We start from the raw sequence: 15,113 nt of genomic DNA on the forward strand, positions 1-15,113 counted from the left end.
TTTTCCCTTTTTATAACTGTCTGAAGACTTAGGAATTTGCAGGGTGCTTCCTCTGGCTGGTGTTTCACGCCACTTCGAAAGCGGAACTGTTACCTTGGTCCAAAAGCAGAGATGATTCTTGGCCCCAGCAGCACAGACCTGTTCCTGTGTGCTCTGTGATGAAGTTTGCTACCGAGGTGCTCAGTAGGAGGTCGCTGTTCTGTGAATGTCTTTTTTTAGCTTGCAGACATACATGCACATGAAGTAAGAGTGCAGCTGTTTTGGCTTTCGAATCGGGGAGGGTGTTGAGGAGAAAGGATGTAATGGGTTTTCAAACGAAGATGTTCAGTTGCGAGCGTTTTTTTTCTACAACTTCCTATTTTGATTTGCATTAGAGGCGGGGGCTGGGTGTATTTATGGTTTAATGAGACGCTCTTGCCTTAATAGCAGAGTATTATTCACAGGAAGAAATGAGTTATTGCTGATTTTCTTCTTCTTTCAGTTCAGTTACTGTGGATACAGCATGTAAGTTTTAGACGTACTTCCCCCTTGAGCAGTATACACAGCTTCCAGTTGTTATGCTGAAGCTGCTGAAGGAAAGAGGTTAAAGGAACACAGTTTTTTAAAGAGAGATTTGTTTGCTGCTTGAATTCCTACGGGTACAATGAGCTTTCGTGGGAGATTCAGGAGGGAGCCCAGTGAACTGCGGAGGAAAAGAAGGACCATTAGGCGAGTGAATCAAGGAGAAATTCACAGATTAAGCTGCGTGAGTATGCCCTCCTTCTTCCGTCTCTTCAATGAAACTGCTAAGAAATTACAGGGTACACACTCTTCAGACTACACATAGGAGAGAGTAGGATTTATTCCTCTGTGTGTACATAGGATTGAATGAGTCTCGTCAATCTGTGTGATGAGGTACTGAACGTTGGAGAATGATTGCTGAAGTCTGAGACTGAAGCATGGGGAGTTCAGGAGTTTACAGAACTCCAGTGCATTAGGGAAACTGTTGTATAGCATCACATTGTCAGTCAGACACATACTGATAGCAGCATTGTGTGAGAGTCTCTCTGGTGCCTCATAACACGTGCTTGGCAGTTCCATGAAAATCCATAATGTTGCATCTGAAGTAGAAAATTACACTGTGCTATTTCAGATCTGATGATCTGCTATGGGCGATTTGTGCCTCTCGAGGCCAGGAGGAGGAGAAAGCCACTGTCCTTCTGCAGTGCAGGGAGCAGGTGGAGAAAGGTCCAGAGCCCCTGGTGGGAAGCTGGAGTGAGGTTCTGCCCTGCGAGCTGGACAGCAGCTTTGTCAGCGATGGCTTTGGGCCAGCAGGACTTGTGCCTCCCAAAACTACTGTGTGACACTGGGCAGCTCACGTTAACTACATTGTGCCTAAGTTTTCCTGACTGAAACTGAAACTGCAGACAATTTTAGGTAAAATGCTTAGAGCCTTCTGTTGAAAACCCTTAGGCAAGTAATGGTTTTCAGTGTATTCTCTTAACCTGAGAGGTTACTTTAGATGTAAAACTTTTAATGGCTTCCCCAGGAATGATTTGGAGACAATGGAACCTTTTCTTCATGGCAAGAGGTGTTTGCTTTTCTTCTGTAGTTTTGTATATCCAATTACAAGCTGTGTTTGCATGTGGATGCTGGAAGCTCTTTTGAGGCTCTTCTACATGTCCAGTGGAACAAAGAATCAGTGATAATACACTGAAGAAGAATTTTCTCATTACCTTTCTTAAATAGGAAGGAAAATAACTTTGCAGTTGTAACACTTGGTCACAGGTTGATGAAGATGGTCTGTGGTTCATCTAGTAGAGTGTTTGGGTTTTGCTTGTGACTAGCTGCCATTTTGGATAGATATTTTATATGGAAATGGATCTTTTTGACAAAGCTACTTTACAGCATGGTTCCTGTTGCCCTGAGCTATTGGCATACAGTCGAAGATACCAAGTGTAAGCTTCATGGTCTTGGGTCCCAAGAGTGAATAGTGCTCACCAGAAGTGGTTCAAGCCTTACAGGAAAGTATGGCTGGAAATAAAACAAAGCTTGAATAGTGACAATAAATCAGTAGCCTGCCTGCAGATAAAGAGGAATATATATTTGTTCATTTTAGCTTGCATCCTCAGATAACAGAAGGTGAGAATCTGTTCAATTTAGTGGTGCCAAAGAACCTTTAAATTGTTGTGATTTCTAAGAGTCAATAAAATGTATCATACTCTGACCTAAAACTTAGAGTGCTTGTAACCATGGGCCTGTTGCCTTTAATTGGAAATAGGTAATGTGCCTTTTTCATCAGAGGCTTGTGGTTTATGCTACGTTTCCTGTGAAGTGGCAAGCTGCTGTAACGTCAGGGAAGTAACTCAGGTTTTCAGGGGAATCTACTTGTTCTGGTTTCTGTTCTTTTCAGACATAAGGTAGACTAAGATGGGGTCACTGTGTCATGTTATTCTGCGAGCATATTTTTCAATAGTTTGTTTAGCCCTTAAGTCAAGTGTGCCTACGTTTCCTTACTTTTGTGGCTTGTGACCTATGCCTTTCTACCTCATATTTCATAATTGGAGCATGTTAAATCTTTGGCCTACGGGCACTTTTTGCTATCAACCAGGACGCAATCTCTCCTTCATGCATCAGTCCTCTGCACCTCCAGTGCTGCAGATTTCAAAGTGATGTTAGCTCCCGCTGCAGCTGTAAAGGCTCTATATATGGGGACCTTATTCAAAGAGTGCATTTCTTAATATACTACGTTTAGACCTGTATTTTCTGTAGATGGACTTGTATTATTATATTATTTGCTGGAAACTCCTTTTTTTGTAAGACTAATCATGATCTGATTAGTTTTAATTGATTGTAGGTTGTTGATTGAGCTCAGTGTGGTTGACCGAATTTCGCTCTCATTTACGTTCTGTGTGTGTAAATGATTTTGTAGCTAGATAATTGATTGGGAGGGTAGTTGATGTCAAGGAAATTATTATAATTTTAATGTCATTGTGAGAGTTGAATTTGTAATCATTCTGTATACATCATACTGATTTTTACAGATAAAGCATCTGTGGAAGTGTTTGCAGTTATTTATTCAGATATGTAGTATGAAAAATATCTATAACTCATGAAGAGATAAGTAACCATACTGTAGGAAGAAAAAGGGAGATATTCACAGAGTAAAGTGAAGCAGAACAGCATATAGGAGATTTACTCTATGGGACAGTGACTTATTACTATGTACTCTCTAGAATTGAAATGGTATTTCTGAAAAGTTTATTTAGAGCTAATGCAAACATTTTTGTCAGTTGTTTTTGCTTCAGAGGCTTCTGAAGTGGTTAAGCCCCTTTCAAAAAACTGTTTGCTCAATCTACAGGTCTAGGACTTCATATATCTAAATTTCAGTATTTAAGTGAAAATAGGCAATGTAATTTGCTTAGGCACTGTGTTGCGACTTCATCATCAGACTTACAATAGTGATCAAAGTCTTTAGCATCAGAGCATGATGTAATGAGCAGACATTAGAGTTTTCCCTTTGGTCTTTAGAAAAAAAAAAAGTCTCCTATGTACTCAAAAACCAAAGTCTACTAGAAAGAAACCTTTGTTTTCAATAAATAAAAACGTTTTTAAAGACAATTCTGTGCTGTGCAGGGTGTTATGTAAAATACGCCCTGGTTTAGCAGCAGGTTTGTGCTAGATGAGCCTGAGGGAGGACCAGGTGAGCTAGGAACGCCTGGCATCTCCTCCCCGCTCTCCTTCGTCTGAACCTGTAGGCAGATGTCCATGGATAGATCACTCCATCTCCCTTATTCATGCAGTTTGCACAAATGGAGGGGACTGGTTTGGTCTGATCTTGTTGCTATAACCAGTTCTATTATTGCTGTGTAGATGCTGTAGGTGTCAGAGCTGGGTTTCTGCCTTTGCTATGTGCCTTTGCTATCTGAGTGCCACTTAAGGGCAAAAATTGAGAGTGGGGTGTGGCTTTTTTTGAATGTAGATTTTCTGTAGACTACAATGACTCTATATATGTGAAGTTATATATGTATGCATGTTTGTGTGTATACACAGACTCACTCAGAAGTGCTATTTATGCAAACTTTGTACTGGAAGCTTAAAAGCTTTTGTCAAATCCGCTACGTGCAGGTTGCAGGATGGTTTTGTTAACCTTCCTGTTTGCGACCATGAATCTGCCCACCTAAGACCATGCTAGAAAAAATAAACATGAAGCAAAGAGTGTTTACAGAATAGTTGAACTAGACTCACTCCAGCATCCTCTCTGTGGTGCCCAGGGCAGGACAATGCACTTCTCCTTCCCTGGGGCTGAAGTAATCGCTCATGAGGCAAGTGGCCGGATGGAGCACTCCAGCTCTGCATTGGCAGGTCCTCTTCACTCCCCTACAGCTCCCACCCCTTCTTCCCAATCCTCTTCCAGCACATCCTACCTGTCCATTCAGATGTCGCTATGAAGAAGAGTGAATCGCGTCTTTGGCTTTTGATTGCTTTCTTTATGAATAGATGCAGCGTGGTAGCTTTAAAGAAAACCTTTTATTGCTATAATTGCACTTCTTTTTTTTTTTTCTGGGTAAGGTCAGGTAAGGGGAGAGAAGTGACTGAGTGTTGGCAGGTTAGAGGTCTGTGTAAATTAAACTTTAAAAAAAAAAAAACCAACCTTAAGATACTTTACAAGACTTTCTTGTTTTTCCCCTGAAGTGACCTATGGGCAAATATTTGGTCTAGGCTTCAGAAGTACTCACTATTTGGAAGCTGTAATTTTTGACATTTTAAAAAACCAATACATTAAATTTAGTTAAAAAACTTAGCAGTTTCTTTAGAGGTCTTGTTGTCACTGCCATGATAATGCTGATTTTAGTAATTTTCTGATTAAATGAAATTTGTTTATCTCCTTCCTAAAAAGGGTTTCCAGCTACTGCATAAACACCGGACAAGTAAATTATTTTCTTGTTACCTTGAATATTTTGCAGACTATATTGGTAGTTTTACCTAATGTCTAAAATGGCAAGTGCTAGTCATTGAAGATGCACATACATACATGCTCATGCATATACCTTCCAGATTCAGAAAGCACCACAGCAAGGCTACAATGCCAGGTGTATAATCATGGTTGAGAAACAATTCAGGAAACACTTACAACTAAGTCGGGTGTGGCATGAAGCATCTCCTCTCTCCCTGCGGCATGGATGCTTTGCTGAACCAACAGTCCTATGAGGCTTGCACATTTTAACCATGAGTGATACAATTTTACTAGGCCTAGTGCTTTCCAAATTCATAATGAAAGCAAAAATAAATTCTAACTTGAGAATTAAAAGGTAATAGAATGAGTACATCACTCCCAGTTGCCTGAGAACAGGTCTCTGTGGTTTGAGCAGTATTAACACTGGTTGCTTGTCGGTTGGCTTTCTGAACGAGTTACGTGTCTGTGTGCTACTGAAGTCTCTGATGGCTGCAGCTGGCCCATCAGTTAAAATGAAAATGATCTGAGTTATCTCATCCAGATGAGAGATGTTTCCATTTTTCAAATATTTAATACACTGAATTCTCTTACAGTAACTTTTAAAGCTGGAAAATACACAAAGTAGAGCTTTATAGATTTTGAGCCACAAAACAATGGTAATTTCCAATGTAAGCAATTAGGATTCATCCCATTCCAGCTGTATTTGTATAGACTAAGTCTCATTTAGTCAAGCAAATCCCTTATTGGTGTCAATCAGAATTTTCTTTGAATAAAGAGGCTTTAATGCAAGAAAATGACTTTTCCCTTTCTCTATTCCCAGCAGAATCTTCCACAGGTTTCCTGCTTTTGCACTGCTTAAGCTGATAGGTACTATAATGTTTTGGAAACTAATTTCTGAATCACTAGGGCTTCAGGGGTTTGAATCTTTTCATAATTCTTTGCAATTTTCTCTGTACCAGAATCTTGTGGGACCTGGCAATCCCCTTAATGAAATTTATTGGCATGTCAGCTTCACTGCTGACACTGAAGAGTCTATCAGTTGTGCTGCGCAGTCCTGAAAGATGGACTGGATTCCTTCCAAGAGTGGTTCTCCAAGGTTTACTGAAAGACATGACAAACTAAACATTTTGGACCTGACAAGTGACTGTGTTTTAGGGTGGAAAGGAGGGGAAGTCACAGAAAATTTTCTCTGTAACGCTAATTTTAACGAACTTCTTGACTGTTGATCACATGCTGAGCCAAATGTAGCCTTTGTAATGTGGCCAGAGAGTTTGTTGACTGTAAATAGATGCATACCAGGCCAAGTAATCATAAAAATGGCAAGATCTGAAATAAGAGGAGGGACCATCTGCCTGCTGGTTTTGGCTGTGCTTCCCCGTCTTTTCCCCGAATACCTTTTGCAGACCCTTAATTTCCTCCCCTGTGCTTGAAATGCAAAAGTTATTTTCCTTAAAGAAAATCTGTAACATGATGCAGAGTGTGTTGGGAGCAGAGAGACAGTAGGCTTGTGGGACGAGAGCATTTTGAGTTGATGAGACCTGTCACTCCCAGCTCAGCTGCTGGTGGGTGTTGGGGATCCCCGAACGGCTGTGCCGTCCCTGCTCCCTGGGTACAAATGGTGCTATGGGACTTGCTGCCAGGAGCATGTTGGGTGACCTGGCTGCTCACCCATGATCGCAGCTGAGGGGGCCGGGGGGGGGAGGTGCACCCAGTGCAGATACCCTTCCCATGGAAATTGCCCCAGGCATCAAGCTGCTGTACTGCCTAATGGTGAATAGAGACGTACGTTGGTCCTACAAAAAAGCAAAAGTTTTGGTGACTCCATAAAAAGCAAATGGTTTTCTAGTCTCAGCTTCAGTTCCTGGAATATTCAGGCAGCTGTGGCTAGCATGCTTCAGAGCCGCTGGGCAGTCTGTGTCACAAACGCGTCTGAAGACAGGGTTAAATTCAGCCTTTACGCTACACCTCCTCCAAATGTCATGGAGTCCAGACTGTTCTTTAGCTTCAGTTTGGACAGGCTTGGCAAAGAAATCTTTGATTTAAATTGGCCCACCCTGGTGGAATTAAATTAACTGCATATATTAACCGTATAAAAAAAATCTAAAGTCATGTATTATGCCAGAGACATTATTTAACTGCGGAAAGGAAAGAAAGAACAAGAAGTGTGAGAAGCACTTCAAATTGATGTCATCCCAGAGAGTAATTTAGTTTGCTGTTGTGAGTTTTAGTAGGATTGGGCTTGGCTAATAGTATCATTGAGAAGTCTATAAAAAAATGAAGGAAGGTGATGCTGTTCTTTCAGTAAGCGGCCCTTTCTCTTCTAAGTCTGCCCATTTCAGCATTTCAAATGTATACTAGAATGAATTGTAATTTTAGACAAGCCATAGCTTGGATGAAACATAAAATCAAAGTCCTGCTTGATCTTGACCAATCTGGCCATCTAAATTCTTTTGACTCTTTTTATGAACATGCAGTGGATCCTCCTGTCATGAAGACACTTTAGTCCAGGTAACTGAAGTCCATTGATTTAAATTCTTTCTGTGTATCTGTTTCTTTAATTTTCTTCTTCCTGGCATGGGGAAGAGAAGAAATTCATTTAAACATCTGTATTAAATTCAATAAATTTTAGATACTCAGGATTTGGTGTCTGGGAATAATACATCATTAAAGCATTAAAAAGTCATAGCATTTGGTCTAGTTTATTTTTAGAATGGGGAAGTGCTTGGGATGGCTATCCAGAGACTATTGGTCTCAGTTACATCATTTCCTCCTTTAGTGAGTGTTCACAGAAATACGACTTCAGGAGGATGATATACAAGTCATTTAATCATATAATTATGAAGAGAAGATGGGCGCAACCATCAGTGCACAATGTCTGTGCAGCTGAGGCAAGCCAGGTACCATATCTGTTTCCGTAAAATCACTTATGTGGATATTTTTGGTCATTATTACTGGGAAAAATAATGCTTTTGTACCTAGACCAAAAGATGATGGCGATCAAGCTGTACGTCACTGATGGAATCTGGGCTGTTTCACCCATGTGAAGTTAAGTAGTGATTATCCCTCTGTGGTGTTGGCTCTGGTGCTCATTAAAGATCTCTTCACTATTCAAAAAGAGTTTGGAAAAGTTGGCTCCACAACATATAGAAGTAAGCTCCGCAGCACTGTCAGGGTGTGAAGTAAATGGTACTGCTGTGATTGTTGTAGCAGGTGAGGAGTTGGAGAGTGCCTTTTTACTAGATGTATTCACGAACATTTCAGTACAACTGCATGTAATTCATTACTCACTTGAGATAGAGAATATACAAAGCATTATAAAAATCTAAGCCAGCATAATTTGATCTTGGCACAGATTGCTAGCTTGGTCTGTTTCCAGAGAGAACAGACAAGTTCAATTGAGAAGAGGCAGCGCTATGGCTATTAAATTAGCTCTAAATCAGCCCTACTCATTTACAAATCTCTGCTAGCACTCACAGGGAGAAATTCACTAGTCCCAACATCGCTGCTTCTGTCTGCCTGTGATGAGAAAACTGAGGAGTCATTCCATGCCTTCTAGAGATAAACTGCTAACTAAAGCAGCTGCCACTTCCCATCTCAAATGCAGTACTAAGCATTATAGAATCATAGAATCATTATGGTTGGAAGAGACCTCAAAGATCATCAAGTCCAACCGTATACCTGATGCCACCATGCCCGCTAAACCCAATAACCATATCTTGAAGTGCCACATCTAAACGTTTTTTGAACACCTCCAGGGATGGTGACTCCACCACCTCCCTGGGGAGCCCATTCCAATGCTTAACGGCTCTAACAGTGAAGAAGTTCTTTCTAATGTCAAGCCTGAACCTCCCCTGGTGCAACTTGACTGTTTCCTCTTGTCCTATCGCTAGTTACCGGGGAGAAGAGACCAACCCCCACATGGCTACCACCTCCTTTCAGGTAGTTGTAGAGGGCGATAAGGTCTTCCCTCAGCCTCCTTTTCTCCAAACTAAACAACCCCAGCTCCATTTAGCTCCATTTTAGCATTGCAGTGCTAAGCTTTGCCAAATCCAAAGTACTGGCTTTACAAAGGATGGAGTCAGTGTCCATAGTGCATAGTCTTAAGGTTTGTAAGAACATGCGGCATTGATAAAGAGAGGCATCATGTTTATTGTACTGTCATGCTTGAAGTTGGCAGCGAATGGAATAGATTATCTCTGCAGTCAGTGTATTGATGAGGATGGGCTATTACTTGCACCTGTGATTTATGGGAGTTGGCATAATACAGTATTGCATTTTATACAGGATTTTGCTGTAATGCTGTAGAAGGAAAAAATGGCATTTGTCGTTACATCAATAGAAAACCATCACCATAAATATTGAGGTGTTTCACTGAAAAGTTTTGCAGTAATTTTGATAATGTCATATCTACCTACATTTGGTTACATTTCAGATGCATAAACTTTCTCGTAAGACTTCTCTGTTAACATCTGTTAAAATGTTTCCATCGGATCATGCACTTTGCAACACTGAGAGCAAGAGAAGTAGTGCTGTGGGAACAGTGATGTTCATATGCTCACTGTGTTTCTCTGCTTTAGGGTTTTCTCAAGTTGCATTCTTGTCTCATGTAAATGACCTTGCAGCTGTCAAGGAGAAGTTTTCCCCTGGAGTGTTTCAGACAGCTATCAGGAGTAGCTTTCCGAGTGCTGCCAATTTCTGAAGAGAAAAGAAAAGCCAATGTGACATAGCTTACCCTGCCTCCACCTGCACCTGAACATCTGTGTGATGTTAATTTTGAAGGAGATGTAGCTATGCTCACCCCAGCATCACAGGGATTTCCAGGAGGAAGAAGGAATACCTCTTCATTCTGCCAGCCCTACTAAAAAGGGTAGTTTCCATTGGCACAGAGAACCTGCAAACACCACATGTTTTTATGGAATTCCCCCATATTTCAAGAGAAGTCCCAAGATTTGTGGGATTCCCCAGCTCTTTCCTAGTCTATGACTTTAATAGGAAGGTGGCTACTTATGTCATTTGCTTCCTTTATACTTTTTAAAGAGATTTTGGAAGCTAACATCCATGACATTTGCAAGGAGCATCTGACCTAGGTTAATATTGTGTTGACACATCTCTGATTTTGAAGCATGGACATTTATGGTTTCAGTGGCGTGTCTGACTTATTAAAAGTTGAGACTGTTGCAAAACCATTAGCCTAACGGTATCTGTTCTAGGAAGGGAGGGTTCTCAGTGTAGTCAATGTCACAAACCTTCTGCAGAAAACGTACATGTTTTAGTGAAACCGCTACGCAGGAAAAATTTCTGCATGAAACACATGTACCTCATAAATGTCAGTGTATGTGTTTTTTCACTTTTACTTTGAGTTTTCTTGTAAGTGTTTGCTATAAGGTTTCCTACTGAAGGTAACAGTTACACTAACAAAGGCAAGTGTAGGAACCTGTACCTCGGGAGGAATAACCTCATGCACCAGTACAGGCTGGGGGTTGGCCTGCTGGAGAGCAGCCTGGCGGAGAAGGACCTGGGAGTCCTGGGGGACAACAAGTTGCCCATGAGCCAGCAATGTGCCCTCGTTGCCAAGAAGGCCACTGGTACCTTGGGGTGCATTAGGACAAGTGTGACCAGCAGGTCGAGGGAGGTTCTCCTCCCCCTCGGCTCTGCCCTTGTGAGGCCACGCCTGGAGTGCTGTGTCCAGTGCTGGGCTCCCCAGTTCAAGAGAGACAAGGAACTGCTGGAGGGAGTCCAGTGAAGGGCAACAAAGATGATGAGGGGACTGGAGCATCTCCCTTATGAGGAAAGGCTGAGGGAACTGGGTCTGTTCAGCCTGGAGAAGAGAAGATTGAGAGGGGATCTCATCAATGCTTATAAATACCTTAAGGGTGGGTGTCAAGAGGATGGGACCAGACTCTTTTCAGTGGTGCCCAGTGACAAGTTAAGGGGCAATGGGCACAACTGAAACTCAGGAAGTTCCATCTGAATATGAGGAAGAACCTCTATACTTTGAGGGTGGCAGAGGACTGGAACGGGCTGCCCAGAGAGGATGTGGAGTCTCCTTCTCTGGAGATATTTAAAATCTGCCTGGACGTGTTCCTGTGCAACTTGCTGTAGGTGACCCTGCTTTGGCAGGGGGTTTGGACTAGGTGATCTCCAGAGCTCCCTTCCAACCCTGACCGTTCTGTGATTCTGTGATACACTACTACAAACTTGTTTTCTGATAAGCTTGGACTGAGTGAACTTTGTTCAGACTTGGACATTGTTCCCAAAATGAGTGGTACAGCAGAGATGGTACACTTAGTGTGCACTGGTGTTTTCATGTTTTAACTCCGTGAAACTTATATCTATATAGGAATATTTAATAAATAGATACAATGGTATATTTATTGAAGGAGAGTATAAAACTTGTGGCTAAAGCATACTGCAGTGACTCAACATAACCTGAAAGGAAACGAGAGTGAGCTGTGCATTGTGAGATGGTTGGATGAGCCCATTACGTTTCTGTGGGGAACTACTGTCAGTAAATGGCAGACTGAAACCTCACTAAAGAATACAGCTGCTATTGAACTCGAGCATTTCTCGAGCAGGACTGGGTATTAATGGGTCAACTGGTACTGGCCAGGGGCAAGTACTGGCTTGGGACAGTCTGAGGTTACATGGCTAGATTAATATGAAGTCTCACGTGTCCTAGTAGGGTGCCTTGTCCTACCTGAACATCACACACTGGTATACAGTCCTGTCACAGAATCTAAATTAAAGCTGCTGCTTCCTATTTGGATCTTTTGTGTTTTACAGTGGCCTTCCTCTAGATAAGTTTCTCTTCTCTCTAAACAATACCAAGTTTTATTTCTGATTAAATATCCCTTTCATAACTCTAAGGCAAAACAGACAACTGTTCTTGTATGTCTTGACTCATCTAGGAAGGAATCTAGCACAGTAACTGTGTGTCAGAATCCCTTTTTATTTTATCTTTTAGTGTTTCCTGGAAATTGGTAGTTAAAGATACATCATATTTAGGTAGGTCAAGTATTGCTTCTCTTCCCTCCCTCTCCCTCACATTCCACTGCAACGTTCATGAACCAGTTTCCTTGGGAAAGAGCTTTCAAAAAGTTCTGTGTGTTACTGTTATGTTGATCTTGTCTATCTTTTACAAGTCTTTAATGTTTCATCATCAGTAGTTAGTGCTTTTGGCCTATGAATGCTAAATATTAATGATTTTTAGAAGTTTCTTAACTCTTAAGCTGGCAAACGGCACTAAGAGAGTTAATAGACAGAGAAGAGAGTTAATAGACTGAACTGTTGAAGGAACAGCTCCAACTTTTTAAATTCCATCTCCATCCTTGGAGGTTTTCAAGACTTATCTGGACAAGTTCCCAAGCAGCCTGATCCAACTCGCCCTGCTTTGAGCAGCGGGTTGGAGTAGACGACCTGCAGAGGTCTAGAGTTGTTCTGTGATTCTATCATAAGCTATCCAGCAACTGAATAACTCTAGGAACATGTGTATCCCAGTGTTTTAATCTGTTTTGTGTGGCTGTGTTACTGATACTTAACTAAACTTTTCATAGGTACATTTTATACCAAAGGGAGTCTTGAACTTAATATAGGAGGGAAACAGTGTTCACAAGGGCTGGGGAGAAATCTTGAGATGACTGTAATTACTGAAAAAACAGGAACTTTCTAGAACAAAGTCAAAAGAGGGAGAGACTTGTATATTCAGACCATTACATGTATAATGGACATATGTGAATTATATAATCGAACATGATGGAGAATTATGAGATTGTCTATTGGAGAAATTTGTTTTAGGGAGATGTGAAAGCTTTCTTTTGTAATATATCATGGTTTTGGTTTAGGGAAGAGGGAGGAATGGAAACTTTATATTATTCTGGATAGCACAGTGCAAAAACAGTGGGTAAAATACAACTTACTTAATGTCCACTATTGCATCAGATTGAAAAACGTATTCTGCACAAGTGTTTCTGCATTTGCTTTCTGCTAGTGTCCTAAAGAAAGAGAGAGAGTGTTCCTGAGAACGACAGGTAAGTTAATGTGGTACTTTTGGTCTCTGTAATGAGTTGACAGATTGCTCTTGAGTTATTGGATGGAGAGTGACTGTTACCGCTGCCCAGCTTCCTCACTTCCACTGTTCTCACATGAGCTCAGCTACAACAAGCTGGGAAGAATTGGGAGGCGGGAAGAAGTTACTCATGTCTTGGTGTAAAAAAGGAAAAATGCAGCAGATGTCAGTTTATGAAGGGAGAGAAAGGCAAATTTGAGTGTAGAGACGTTACCTGATCTTTTCTTTTTTTCCACAGCAGGAAAAACCCAAACTCTTGGAGCCTTTGGATTATGAAGCTGTAATCACAGAGATTGAAAAAAATATTGGGGATAACCAGTTTAAGGATCTGATATTATTCCCTGACGATGACTTCTCAGTAAGTACAAGGCAAATATGTGTTATTGTTTCTCTTAGGTTTCTCTGTTCATTTATTTATCTTCGTTGCTAGAGGGAGAGCCAGAAGTTGCCCAAGGGCTCTCTAAGATTTTCTTAATTTATGTGTAATGCGTTAATTCCCATCCACTAGATTCACTCTGTTTTTTTTCTCTGACATTTTGTATATGAGTGAATTTACTGTTCAGGAGTAGATAAAACTCAAAGCCCTGGTTGTTCCCAGATATATTTCAGGAACTCAGAAAACATGTTATTCCATAATGTACACTTGTCTGTTTGTTCAGCATAGTGGTGGTTTGGCCAGTGCTGGAATCTTTGTACTATTATAATCTAATTTAATCACAATTCCCTAACTTACATCCAGTCTTTATGATCCTATTCTGTTTAACATATGTGACCACTAGAATCAGACATCCCATGATTCCTGGCCTTCTGCTCAAAGTCAGACATTTTAGACCGTGGCTGTGACTTATTTCCAAGCTGTGCCGTTGCTGACATTAGATTGTGCAAGAAAGACAAATCCAAACAGGCTTGACTTTTGTTTGGTTTTGGGGTTGTCTTAAATTCCTCTCCAGTGGGGTTTGAGATCTGGCATCCTGAGTGATGGTGTGATGCAGAGTGCCCAGTGCCGAGGCAAGCTGCCATGGTGGGATGCTGACAGGCAGTGGATACCTGAGCCCGCAGCCATAAAGCTGCCTGACCTCATCCCAGGTTCCCCATTGCTTGTCCTGGCAAGATGGAAAGAAACTGAGAACCTAGAAGTCCAGGGCAGCCCTCACCATGGCAGTGATGGGGCAGCTTGTGAGGGCAGGGGCTGCCTGTTGGGGGGTCGTGCTGCCAGGCGAGTAAGCTGACGGATTGCCTGCATGCGTCTTACAGCAACTTCTTCAAAATCACCCAATCTCTGTAGAAGATTTAGATTTTGATGAATAGGCATTCTGTAATGGAAATACGTTTCAATTTGTGACCAATTGTAACTGCTGTGTGAGGGCCCTTCCCATCAGCTCATGGCGCTGCTACTGTCCTGTGGGACCGGCTTAATCTAATTGACTGCTTTGTTTTACTAAATGGCTTTATTTCCTTGGTGGCATTAACTGAGTTAATGTGCTCATGGGATTGAGAGAAAACTAAACAGAATAGACTTCCTCATCATCGTTAATTCCTTTATCCATTTTGCACATTTGTGAATTTATGAAATTGGAATTTAGCATTATAAAGCTGACTAGACATACTGTGTGCTGTCACGAGGCCCTTGAGCCCCTTGATTTAAAGTAACTGAGCTCAAGTCAGTGGAGCAAACACTGTCAGCAAAAGAAGAATCATGTCCTACTGCTTAAGACCTCTGCCTGTAAAACCATATTTTCATATCCTTATTTTCATTTCATTTTGAGCAATTGCTGCCTGGCTTTTAGTAGCTACTTCTATTTTGTTTCCTCTGTGTTATACTTTGCAACCGTTCTGCATAATCTATTTAAATAAAAGAAGAAGAAGAAGAAAAAAGATTAAGACTGATGAGAGAGGTACTTGCGTAGTAGAGGTGGCCTGTACTCACAGAAGAGCAGAGGCAGTGGTAGGTAGGGCCCATATCCTTGCAATAAACCTCTTTTTTTTCTTTGTTACCTTCTGTTGAAGTCAGCTGCAGTAACAAGAACCTATGGCACCAGACAGGACTGCAGAGCCTTTATAGCAGACAGGTTTTTCAGCTGGAGAGTGTCTGTTTATAGCCCTGCTCCTTCC

General features: G+C 41.4%; 1 protein-coding gene across 1 annotated transcript in view; it reads left to right on the forward strand.

The window, feature by feature from the left end:
- The first annotated feature begins 643 nt into the window (after nt 1-643).
- DOCK10 (dedicator of cytokinesis 10) overlaps nt 644-15,113 on the forward strand; it is a 114,339-nt gene continuing 99,869 nt past the window's right edge. Inside the window, exons 1-2 of the mRNA XM_009695718.1 lie at nt 644-745; nt 13,240-13,359. Of these exons, the coding sequence (XP_009694020.1) occupies nt 644-745; nt 13,240-13,359 (222 nt within the window). The remainder of the gene's footprint in view (nt 746-13,239; nt 13,360-15,113) is intronic.

The sequence above is a fragment of the Cariama cristata genome, unplaced genomic scaffold (genome assembly GCF_000690535.1).
Source record: "Cariama cristata isolate BGI_N322 unplaced genomic scaffold, ASM69053v1 scaffold20472, whole genome shotgun sequence".
NCBI classification, from domain to species: Eukaryota; Metazoa; Chordata; class Aves; order Cariamiformes; family Cariamidae; genus Cariama; species Cariama cristata.